Source organism: Octopus bimaculoides, chromosome 21 (assembly GCF_001194135.2).
Source record: "Octopus bimaculoides isolate UCB-OBI-ISO-001 chromosome 21, ASM119413v2, whole genome shotgun sequence".
Taxonomy (NCBI): domain Eukaryota; kingdom Metazoa; phylum Mollusca; class Cephalopoda; order Octopoda; family Octopodidae; genus Octopus; species Octopus bimaculoides.
The window spans coordinates 698,939-712,607 of NC_069001.1; the positions used below are offsets into that span (position 1 = coordinate 698,939).

At 35.0% G+C, this 13,669-nt stretch overlaps 1 protein-coding gene across 1 annotated transcript in view; it reads right to left on the reverse strand.

The window, feature by feature from the left end:
* Positions 1 to 13,653, reverse strand: part of LOC106867293 (sushi, von Willebrand factor type A, EGF and pentraxin domain-containing protein 1-like) — a 22,156-nt gene extending 8,503 nt beyond the window's left edge. The window contains exons 1-7 of the mRNA XM_052975450.1: positions 9,277 to 13,653; positions 7,429 to 7,626; positions 7,077 to 7,268; positions 5,071 to 5,262; positions 3,905 to 4,135; positions 2,853 to 3,047; positions 1,942 to 2,127 (exon numbers count right to left, since the gene is read on the reverse strand). Of these exons, the coding sequence (XP_052831410.1) occupies positions 1,942 to 2,127; positions 2,853 to 3,047; positions 3,905 to 4,135; positions 5,071 to 5,262; positions 7,077 to 7,268; positions 7,429 to 7,626; positions 9,277 to 9,421 (1,339 nt within the window). The 5' untranslated portion in view covers positions 9,422 to 13,653. The remainder of the gene's footprint in view (positions 1 to 1,941; positions 2,128 to 2,852; positions 3,048 to 3,904; positions 4,136 to 5,070; positions 5,263 to 7,076; positions 7,269 to 7,428; positions 7,627 to 9,276) is intronic.
* Between the last annotated feature and the right edge of the window lie 16 nt (positions 13,654 to 13,669).

Sequence of the window (13,669 nt, forward strand, 5' to 3'; positions counted from 1 at the left end):
TACAGACATTGTATAAAATGCCTCTTTATAGGAAGTTCATAAAATATGTAATAAAATAAATTAATAAACATGAATAAAATAACACATTTTAAATAATTTGTTTTTTAATTTTGTGAAAATATAAAAAATATATCAGAATTTATAGAAATATATAAGGAGATATAAAAATATAGAGCTATACATAGAAATAAATATTCATGCTAATTAGGAAGAAAAATTAGATGAAGAAGAACAAAGACACTTAGTTATTATTAATATAATTGTTAATGTTGTTATTTTTATTATTATTATCATTTGTTAATTTCTCATGAAAATTGTTATTAGCATTATATTGTCAAGTCAAGTGAGATCACAGTTGTGGCTGATGCTAGTATTTCATAACTGCCATGTAAAGAGCACCTATACACATACATATACATATATACGCATGCATGCATGCAACCCATAACACACATGACACCCCCCCCCCTCATTGCCTCACCCCACATGTCACACACCCACCCACACATCCACATCTCGAACTAATGGCAATCATAATTCTATCTCATTATCTACAGAGAATTATTCAAAAAATGAAAATGCACCACTACCACCACCACAACAACAACAACAATAATAGGGCTTTTTGTGCTTGACAGTCCATAACACCATGCCCTCCCACTTAGAATCCTCAAGATTCTGAAACCTCCTCCTTCATTTTTATTTACTTAGCAATATTTTTGTTTCTATATTTATTTATTTATTTAAACTCCTTCTTGCTTTAAAAATAGAAACAAGTTATTCTAATACAACATGTATGTGTTTGTTTATTTATTTATGCATTATTGTTGTTTGCTTTTATATATTTTTGTTTACGAGGATGGTTTTTTTTTGTAATGTTTCTTTAATCCATGGACAAGAGGTAGTGTTTAAACTCTAAGATAGAAGCTGATTGCGTGTGTGTGTGTGTGTGTGTGTGTGTGTGTGTGTTAAATTGGAGTGATAATCTACATAACCTGTATATATGTGTATGTATACACACACACATAAATACATATATTCATGTGTATGTATCCATATGCACACATAAGTATACATGGATATGTATATATATATATATGTATATATACACACAATGTATATTATATGTATAATATACGTGTATATATATAAATATATACATACATACGTACATATCCATATACTTATATATCTATCACTCTCTCTCTCTTGCCCTTCTCTCGTTTCCCTTCTCTTTCTCTCTCTCTCTATATATATACATACAAATGCATATATATATATATATATATATATATATATATATAATACATATACATATGTGTGTGTGTGTGTGTGTGTGTGTGTATGCATGTATACATCCACACACACGCACACACACACAGAGGCACAATTGAACTACAGCACACACACACACACACACACACTGACATACCAGGCAGCCCATCAAAGTCAGCAATGCCTGTAATACAAATAAGAAACTGTTTCTGCCGTCAAAGTCTCTAAGTGATGCATGACAGCTTCATTAACAAGAGAGGAGACAAGGGCACAACCATCACCACCATCACCACCATCATTGCCACCACCATTACCATCATCATCGTCATTGTCGTCGTCATCACTGCCATCAACACCATAATCATCATCACCACAATCATTAACCCCCACTACCACTGCTGCCACCACCACCACCACCACCATCATCATCATCACCACTACCACTACTACTACTACCACCACCACCACCACGGCCATCGTCATGACCACCACCACCTTCCCATCATCCTCTTCATCACCATCACCCCCATCATTATCATCATTGTTGTTGTCATTACCATCATCATCATCATCATTATCATCAACGTCTACAATAACTGCAACAGCTATAACAACAACAACAGCAACAGCTCTAGAATGGTAACACTGGCACCGACATGAACTAACCATCAAAACAGGAACGCACTGGCAGCACCCATTTACCGTAGTGACAAAGCACTACTGTGGGTATGAGATGGGGCTTGTCACATATCACATGGATGTAGGTACCACTTGGAATGGTGAAGTTTACCACTGGCTCATCGTTCAGGAATCTGTAGCTTGTCTCTTTGAATTCTGGCAGTACACAAGATCCTGCAAAATATTTCAAGACACAGGATAACAAACATGATATATATATGCACACACACACACACACACACACACACACACATTGGATCATCCCATAAATAATGCAGTTTTTTTATACTTCGTTTTTATTTTTCAAAATTAAGATAAACAAAGTTCTTTTTTAATCTAAAATATTCTCTCCTTCATTTTCTACAATGTTCTTCCCTCTATCTGGTAGACTTGCATAACCCCTCTCCCAAAATTCACTTGTTCATGACAAAAAAATACTCCTCCAGTACTGTTCTGACCTTGTTTGTGGAATTCATACTTTTCCCATTCAAATGATTTTAAAGACTGCAGAATAAGTGATAATAAGATGGGGTAATGTCCGGTGAATATGGTGGGTGGGGCATCGTTTCCCATTCAAACTGCTCCAGCCTTTATAATAGACAAAGTTCTCCACTTGTCTCATTGGTGTTCCTCTAACTTGCAGAGTGCACTGGGAGGAATTTCTTGAGAAAACCAATGTCTCAAAATTCTCAACATTAAACAAACATTCCAAATATGATCCAATAGGCATCCTGCTGTACAACAATGCCTTAATAACATACTCATTTAACACATGAAGACATGGGAAAACAGATGTAAAATACATGATTAACTATATAAAAATTATACTCTGTGGCACTAATATTTCTTCCCTATAGAATCACTTGGTCTATTTATTTGATAAATAAATGTTAACCTACTTGGTTTGCATTCCAAAAGGCTTGGTATCCACTTCCCATATTGGCAAACTGACCGGATGTTATTGTTTAAAGGAATGGTTGTCTGTGGATTGCAGTGTAATTCCACTGTACTTGAGTGCAGCATTAGTCTCGAGGTTGACCCAATTAAGGTCAAAGGTGAAGAAACACTGTCATTTTTTAACTGTAGACATGAAACTGCAATGAAAACATAAAAGTGATAATTATTCTTTTCTAATTTTCGACAAGGGACTAACAAATCTGAGAGGGGAGGGGTTAATTCATTACATTGTGTATATGACTGGTATTTATTTTGTTGATCCCTGAAAGGATGAAAGGTAAAGTCAACTTCACTGGAATTTGAACTCAGAATGCTAAACATCAGAAGAAACGTCACTAAGAATTTAGTCTGACACACTAACGATTCTGCTAGCTTCCTGCCTTAAGAATAATAATAATAATAATAATAATAATAATAATAATAATAATAATCCTTTCTACTATAGGCACAAGGCCGGAAATTTTGGGGAAGGGGACGAGTCAACCCCAGTGTTCAACTGGTACCTATTTCATTGACCGCGTAAGGATGATTGCCAAAGCTGACCTCAGCAGAACTTGAACTCAGAACATAGCGAAGGGTGAAATACCGCTAAGTATTTTGCCCAGCATGCTAACGATTCTGCCAGCTTGCTGCCCTCATAATAATGATTATCCTTATTACAATAATCCATTCTAAGGCAGGGAGCTGGCAGAATCGTTAGCACACCAAGCAAAATGCTTGGCAGTATTTCACCCATCACTATGTTCTGAGTTCAAATTCCGCTGAGGTCAACTTTGCCTTTCATCCTTTCAGGGTCGATAAATTAAGTACATACATTGATAAATTAACTCAGAACATAATGATGGATGAAATACCACTAAGCATTTTTTCCAACAGAAGAATATCTAAAGTTTCAATATTTTTAGAAATGAAAAAAACGATTTTGAAAAAAATTATTGAAGTGTAATTGTGAAAGGAAAGAAATATGATTAAAAAACTAAAAGTGAAGTCTTACATGGTTGACATTCCAGGTCAGTCACAGTCCATTTCCCATTGAGACACGTCGAGGTTGTAACACCATTTTTAGATTTATATTTGCTGGGGTCACAGACTAGTTTTACAACAGTCCCATGTGGGTGTAGCTGGTCTTGGTACAAAGAGACAGATCCAATCTCTTGTCTCTTTCTGTGGTGAGTGTTTAAAACCAGGGGAGAAGTGGTGCTGTTTGTCAGAGGAATGCAGAAATCTGGAAATGAAGAAGAAGAAAGCCAAAAGTATATGTGAAGAAGATTTTGGAATAAGTTTGGTTGCCATAAAAAGTGGAGACTCTAACACTTTGGCCTTGCCCTTAAACATCCTGTCACCCATCTCTCTCTCTCTCTCTCTCTATCTCTCTCTCTCTCTCTGCCTTTTCTACACACACTGCAATGCTCTCTGCTCTTCAGAGCTGGCTGCTCTTGTGCCATCCTCACCCTGCTACAACCAACCCACTTCTCTCCCTGCTTCTCATTGCCTGTCATGCACACAAACAGCTTTCTCCGCCTCAGGGTCCAGTACTAACCTTTATGTCTAATCCTTCTTCCATAGAATGTCACCCCACCCCTGGTACTACCTCCCTCCTCATATCTTTTCTTTAGATGTTGACCTACAATACGTGAAGCAGAACTGCCATTGTCAATAAGACACAGTTGGTATTAAATAATACTTTATTATAATTAATTTAATTATAACACACACACACACACACACACACACACACACACACACACACACACACACACACACACACATGCATGCACATCCAATGACAATTTCAAAGAAAATATCACCAATTTGCAACATAAGAATTAACAGAACAATCACGAAAGAGACGGATGTATAGTTTCCTATATTTGGAACCATCAAAGGAGAAAAGCATCAAAGGAATTGAGTCAAAGATTGGACAAAGATGTCCATAAATTAGCATTACAATTAGAAGCAATAAATTGTGAAAGTTGTAAAGTTAATTTATGAACATCCAATGTCTGCAGAGATAGCAGATGAAGAGAGAGTGAGACAGGCAGACAGACAGACAGAAAGAGAAGATGAGGAACATTAAAAATGGGTCGGTAGGGGTTGCCCCTTCAAATTTTAATTTTCTTTTTCGCAGAAGAACACCAAACTATTTCATCTTTTACTCACATTTTTGGCAAGCTGGAACCTCTGGTAACCATTTCCCATAGGAACAGACAATTGCCTTTGGTCCACTCAAATTATGGTTTGAATCACAGAACGTCTTGATAGCGGTACCATTTTTGATGAGTTTGTCTTGTATCTGTTTATGATTTCTATATAAGAAATATCCATTTGGTATGAATGGCAGCAAACAATATTCTACGAAAAAAAAAACAATGTGCAGTGAATAAATAGTGAAAATGAATTTTAACTTGTGTATATATGTGCATGCGTGTGTGTGAGTGCGCACATGTGTATGTAAATATGTATATATATATATCGAAGTAATGGTGCACAGCAGTGTTTATGAATAATCACAATTTAGATTAGTTGAAATATGTTTGTCACATATTTCAATGGTAACAACAACAACTATAGCGCTGACGACTGCTCCACCAACGACAATGGTTACCACAGCACCAATGGGGGGACCAACAATGACAACATGAACAGCATCAACACCTATTTCACCACTGATGATGTTCCCTGTGGCAGCATTAAAGATGCCAACCAGCACCAACAGCCACAGAAGCAGCAACATTCGAAAATACATTGGATATTCTGGGAAAAACCTTCAAGCAGTGCCTCTCCAACCACAAATCCTCATTTAGGATAGCAGAAAAACATTATGTTACATCCTTGGCCATATGGAAGATCCTAGAAAAACTAGGTCCCTACATCAATGGGAGAAAATGTTGCAGGTTGTGCATAATAGAATGGACAAGGATATTAAAGAACTCCCTCAAACTGAGAAACATCTTCAATTCCAGGATGGAAGTCTTCGGACCCTAATTACACTTCAGTGATTCTTACTGAAATCCTGAGACCTACAAGCTGACTGGGTGGATTCCAGATAGTGGTCAAAGGGAGACAATCCCTCATGGTTGATCTTAGTGGTGTGTCCATAAACTAGTCACAAGGTTGTTTCTCCCTCCATATTGAAGAGAAGTTATAGGCCACTGGTCATCAGCATCTAACAAGATGTGGATAAAGCCAAGTGCTTCATGGACGCAAAACCCTGGCTAACCCCATGAGCCAGCCATACCTATCTTTCTCTAAATACTCTTCTGCTCTATAAAGAGGAGTGTGGTTCTCTTTTGGATTTATGATTTAATGACAATATATACATATATATATTTGTGTGTGTATATATATATGTATATATATATATATATATATATATATATATATATATATATATATATATATGATGGGCTTCTTTCAGTTTCTAGCTACCAAAGCCACTCACAAAGCTTTAGTCAGCAAAACGCTATAGTAGAAGTCACTTGCCCAAGGTGCCACACAGTGGGACTGAACCAGGAACTATGCATTTGGGAAGCAAACTCCTTACCACACACATGCCTGTGCCTGTGTTAAATTCCTGGAAAGAAACAGGACAAAATGTGTCCTAAGGGGATAGGACCTTCACATAAAGGAAGTTAGATGAAGTCTACCAAGGAACTTATGGATTAACATGCCAATTAACATGTTATTAATTACGAAACCACTTTTCTTGATATAAAGATAAAATGTTAAAAAATAACTAGCTTGCAACCACGTGGTTTTGGGTTCAGTCCTACTGCACAGCAACTTGGGCAATTGCTTTCTACTTTGGCACTGGGGCCCAACCAATGCCTTGTGAGACAGAAAACATGTGGAAGCCCATCACGTATATATGCTTATGCGTGTGTGTGTGTGTCTTTGTATTTGTCTACCTCACATCCCACTCCTTGACAACCAGTGTTGGTTTGTTTATGTTCCCCATCACTTTGCAGTTCAGCAAAAAAGGAGCAATCAAATAAGTGCTAGACGTTTTTTTTTAAAATCAATAAATACTTGGGTCGGTTTATTGAAGTAAAAACACTTAAAGGCAATGCTCCAGTATGACCACAATCCAATGACTGAAACAAGGAAAGGATAAAAAAAATAAAATATTTGATTTCAATATAACAGAAGAATTTAAAAAGAAATACTTGGTATGCAGCTTGGTTCGTCGGGCTGCCATCTTCCTCGCTGGCATGTAACATTGGTGATGCCATTCTTGGGAATGAAACCATTTTCACAGATTACTTTAGTTTTGGTACCAGGAATCCAAGAAAGCTGTCCACCATTTCCGATTTTGTCAAATGTGCCATTAGTTAGCTTTTTTAAAGGTTTACAACTCTCTGGAATATAAATTGAATATGTACATGTACACATACCGATATCAGATTTTGGCACAAGGCCAGCAATTAGGTGGACTTAGCATTTTGATCATATTCTAATGACCCTGCTAATTCCCTGATTTAAACATCAACATAAAATCAATTTACAACAATTACTTACTTTCTACACAAGAAATATTTTCAATGTTCTTGAATTCTCCATATTTACAAGAAGTGAAATAAAACTTTGTTGTTTCGTAACCATTTTCACATTTGGCATAAATGGTTTGACCGTGTTCCATCTCAGTACCAGATTGGATTCTGCCAAGTAAAGGGGTATGGTAATGCCCATTGTTCAACTCTGGAACTTTGCAAGGATCTAGAAAAGGAAATAAAATATAATACACATATATAAATATACACATACTTACATACATACATATATATATATATATATATATATATATATATATATATATATATATATATATATACATACATATATATATACATAAAAGATGTACTCACTCTTTGACAGACGATTACTAATGTATTGTTTTTTTGTTTTTTTTCAGATGAAATGCTGCTAAGCATTTCTCCCAGAATGCTAACGATTCTGCCTGTTCACCGCCTAATAATAATAATAATAGTAATAATAACAATAATAATAATGCTGATAAAACTAATAACCCCATACAAGATAACAACAGCTGCTTATTTGTTGTGGAAGAAAAATTAGCTTACAATAAGTCTGCTGCTTAAATTATTTTGGTTTCAGATTTTCCATATCAAATGAATTTTCTCATTAATTACTTTGTCACACAATATACAGAAGTTTTATTTTGAAAATAAATATTTAGTTAGCTTTGACGAGACATCCAGAAGTTGATGACACTTGCCATAACATCAGCACAAAAATTGGAATGAATTCCTCTGATGGTGGCAGGACAGTTCTAAGAGATTAAATCAACTTTAAAATATATTTACTGTAAATTTTTGACTGTTGTGCTTAGAGATTGCATTTGCAAAGTGTGTGTGTGTGTGGGGGGGGGGGTTTAGCTGGTCAATTACTTTCATATCCTGAAAATCCTCAAATCTCCAAGGTTATCACTTAGATATTTAGTAATGTGGCAAAGTGTATTAATAATTGCTGTCCATACCAGCAACGGACAACAGATATTAAATGATGATGATGATGATGTATGCATGTATGTATGCTGTGTGTGTTCAGTTAGATGTACTACTACTACTACTACTACTACTACTACTACTACTACTACTACTACTACTACTACTACAACAGTATAAGTTAGAGCTCCACATAAGTCTTTATTATCCAGTTAGCATACAGTGATAGTGGTTAGTCTATCACTGAACTTGACAATATTAATAGTTACGATATACAGAACACACAAGCATAAATTATTAGTTCCTACGTATAGTTCACTGCTGGAGTTATTTGGAATTCAGCATTGGGTGTCCCAAGTGCATTCGGATGCATAAGTGCCATGGGTCACCAAGGAAACACTTTTATTGCATTCTGTTATTGAGATTTAAAATATGAAATCAATCCGATGATGAGATAATTTATGATTATTTTGGAACTGAAGTTGAAAGAAAGCAAATGGAGTGGGGAATGTCAATATAGATGTGTGTGAGTGTGTATCTGTGTGTACTTCTTTGTCTTGACATTGGGTGGTAGTTGTAAATGAGTGTCATTGTCATACAAGCGGTGTCATGTGTATGAAATCATGTTTGGTCATGGAGAAATATTACCTTACTTAGAAACAGGTGAGGTTAGGCACAGGAAGGGTGTCCAGTTTTAGAAAATCTGCCTCAGCAAATTCTGCCTGACCTGTGCAAGCATGAAAAGGTACACCTATGCACATGTGTGTGCATGCAGAAGGAGTGGGGAGGGTGTATGCATGTGTGTGCACGTGTATATCTCTGCACATGTGTATATGCGTGTGCAAATCTGTGTTTCTCTATGTGTGTGTATGCATAAGTGTACACTTTACAGGTAACTTACTTGGTCTACATTTAGGAATAAATGGAATCCATTTATCCTGAAGACATATAACGTTGGTGATATTGTCTGCTGGTTCATGGGTTCCTTCATTACATGCAATAGTCATCTCCTCAATTCCTTCAACAACATCCACAGATACCGTCATATATTTGCTGTTTCTTAACTTCCGACAGCCAACTAGAAGACATACAAAGAGAAGAGCAAGAAAGAAATGATATTATCAGAAGACAAAACAAAGTCAAATATATATATAAATATATAAATAATTTTCAGTTCCTTTTTTGATCATTCCAAGTGTTCCTATAATTACTGGTATTGTAACCATCTTGAGATGCCACATCTTTTCGATTGTGATTAACAAATCTTTATATTTTCTGAGCTTATCAAATTCTTTTGCCGAGATATTATGGTCACAGGGTTTGCTCACGTCAATCAATAAACAAACTTTATTGCTGCTGTCTTTCACAACAATATCTGGTTAATTTGCCTTGATGGACCGGTCTGTACATACTGGGAAGTCCCAAAGAATATTTACAGCCTCAGAGTGGTGCTTGTACCATTTGTCAGCAGTTTTGATCTTATAATACCAACACATTATCCAATGTAGATATTGGCCAACTCTGTCATGACTTGATTTGTACTCTACAGGTGCTAAAACCTTACATCCAGAGATTATGTGGTCAACTGTTTCTATCACATCATTGCAGTATCGACATTTTGGGTCAACACCATTTTTCATCACATTGGCTTGATAGTTCTGGGTCAATAAGCTCTGATCTTGGGCAGCCAAGATAAAGCCTTCAGTCTATGCCTTTAGCCCTGAGCTCCGTAGCCATTGATGGGTGTGCTTCTGGTCTACATCAGCTTGTTTGCCACGGGCCACATATTTGCTATGCAGAGGTTTTTGTTCCCAGCCAATTGTTCAAATGCATTTTGCTTTGCTATTGATTTCACCTTCTTTGCAACTACATTTGCTGCACTTCCCTCATGCTATTCAACCTGAGTATTATCATGGATAAACTCACTAGCAGATTTTTTGCTCTCCTTCTTGTGGTTTCCAATGAGCTTTAGCATCCTATTATTATTATTATTATTATTATTATTATTATTGCCTTTGCACAGCTTCTAACACTGGAGATGCACTACGGTGACAGCTGTTCCCTACCAGTGAACTAAGGTAACACCTCTTATTTTTTGAGCACCTTCCAGAGTATTTGAGCGGTTCCAAGCAGTGCTGTTTTCTGCAAGTGCTCCACCCTTATTGCAGCCCCTATTTGTTCAATGTACTTTTCAAGATTTTTGCTCACTGTTCCCAGGGCTCCAACAATTATTATCATTATTATTATTTTCTCTTTATCACAGGTTTTGTTGGAGCTCCTGGAGTCTTGCATGCGTAGCGGGCTTACTACCTGCAGCCTACGGTACCATGCTGTTCTTTGTTTTCAGCTTTCTAATACTTTCCTGATTATTCTGGCCGTGCCAAGGAAGCAAACCTTTTGTAACAGTTCTACTGGGCACTCTATCCCAATTTCCTTTATATTCCTCTTGATGCCTTCTGATACTGTTCCCAATGACCCTACAATAATTGGCATTATCTTCACCTTTAGTTTCCATAGCTAGGCTATTTCATACTTATGGGAGTTGTATCTATCCATCTTTTCGCCTTCCTTCTTGACTATTTGTGGGTCAAAGGGACAAGCAACATCAACTATATAGCAATTATCGAGTAGGAGTTAAGACAATTACATTGACCCCCAAAGCTCAACTAATACTTATTTTAATGAGCCTGAAAGAATGAAAGGTAAAATTGACCTCAGTGGAATTTGAACTTAGAATGTATGGATGAAATGCTGCAATCATTTTGATCAGCATGCTAACAATTCTGTCAGGTCACCACCTTTATTATCCACATAATACCACACACACACACACACACACACACAATTAAAAAGTCAATAAAAGAAAACGAAGAAAAATTAAAAAGATGCTTGGTTCGTTTTATTTGTATAACAATTGGAAAAGTAATGCAAATTAAAAGGTGAAAAAATATAAGAGTATAAAAGGAACCACCTCAACCAACAAAATAACCCCAAAAAGATATTCTACATACATATATATATGTTTCGATATAACAATATTTAAGAATCATCAGTAATTATAACATTAAAAGATGCAATTATCTATTTATTGTTAGATCTCTTCAGGAAAAATAAGTGTATTGTAGTCTTCAGTTACGAAATAACTTAATTAAATTGAGGACAATGTTCAGGTATTTTCAAATGTTAACAAACTCACTTTAAAAGACGCATAATTTACGAGCTTAGAAATTTATCGTTTAAAATTTAGCTAATATTGAACATTAAAAGGCTACTAAAACACCAAATCCACCTGAAAAGAAAATATAGTGTAGTGTGTTGGGCAAGTGTGGATTTCTTTTTCAATTCTAATACAAATAAATCAAACCAAGCATCTTTTTTAATTGTTTTCCTACATTTTCTTTTATTGATTTTTTAATTCTATGAGACTGTTTATATACATATGTATTGATGATCTCAATATCAATATATTTGGTTAAACCCAGTTGGCATCAAGGTTGTTTTTAACAATCACTTACGTGGATATTTCTTCCTCAAATTCTGTATATATATATATGTATGTATATATATGTATGTATATGTATATATATATATGTATGTATATGTATATATATATATGTATGTATATCTATATATGTGTGTGTGTGTGTGTGTGTATGTGTGTTTGTGTGTGTATATATATATATATATATATATATATACACACACACACACACACACATGCATGTGTGTGTGTGCATAAGTGTGTTTATGTGTGTATGTTCATGTGTGTGTGTTTGTGTATACATCCCTGTATAGATACATACTATAAGTATATATTCAATTTAATCCTTTAGCATTTAAACTGGCTACACCTGGCAAAAATACCGTTGCAGTCACATGTTGAAACCAGCCAGATCTACACTCTCACACCTACCCTACAACATTAATCTGAAAAGAAGCAATCTCATCAAAAATATCTCAAAGCTATGAAATAATGCACGACTCATTCAAAACAATGTAAATAAATAAATATTATATTCGACATTATATAAGCTATAAGGAAATGGAATGCTTTGGCAGTCAATTACATTCCTGTTGCGAAGAATATATTTCAGCCATTGACTTCATTGCCTCTAAATAAGGAATTGTATTTTCTGCTCCTAAGAAAAGCAGTTTGAAATTACATGCTGCTGTAGATCTGAGGCTTGATAAGACTTTATTTGATGGAGTCAGTTAATTTTTATTGATATGAGCTTATGTATAAGTGTGTCAGAAGGTGTAGGTATATGTGTGTGTGTGTATCTTATATATATCTATGTTTGTGTGTGTGTATGTGTATACACACACACACACATATATACACAATTGTAGTGTGGAAGGTGTTTATAAGCCATTTAAGAACACACAAAAACCGTTAGATTCACTTCAACATTTAAATTTAATTTACCAAAATATTTTCAGCTCATTGAAACCGTGGTCTTTCACTGACAAAATTCCGTGCCGTCAGTGAACAGGTTGTGGTCTCAAAGCGATGAAAATATTTTGGCAAATTAAATTTAAATGTTGAAGTGAATCTAATGGTTTTTGTGTGTTTTTAAATGACTTATAAACACCTTCCACACTGCAATTGTTTTTGTTTCAGCATACGATCTCAGATCAGGTCACTTGCTATGCAAGTACATCTCCATAATATATATATATATATATATACATACATACATACACACATACACACACATTCACACATACATAGCACACACAAGTATAAACATATCTGCATGTTGCTGCAAGTGCATTATTTTAAATATATATAATTTCATTATACAGTTCATACGATATTCATGTTTAATTTGATTTTAAAGCAAACTGCCACAAGCCCTTGTGTATAAATAATAGACAATGATGATGATGATGATGACTAATAAATAAACATCTGATCTTTTGTTAGTGAAAATTTAGTTCTTAATAAAATAAAAAGAAGTTAGCCTTTGTCTGTAACACTCATAAACACAATTGAAATAGCAAACTGTTTTTATAGTTAGTTCGGGTGGGTGCTGATGTACTAAATGGTGTATGCAAGATTTTTTGACTGAAAAAGAATATAGAATATGTATATATATATGTATATGTATGTACATACGTATGTATGTGTGTATGTATGAATGTATGTATGTATGTATGTATATATATATATATATACACACACATATATATATATATGTATATACACATAAGACAAATGCATATATATATATATACACATATATTTATATATATATATAAATATATAATATATATGTGTGTATATATATATA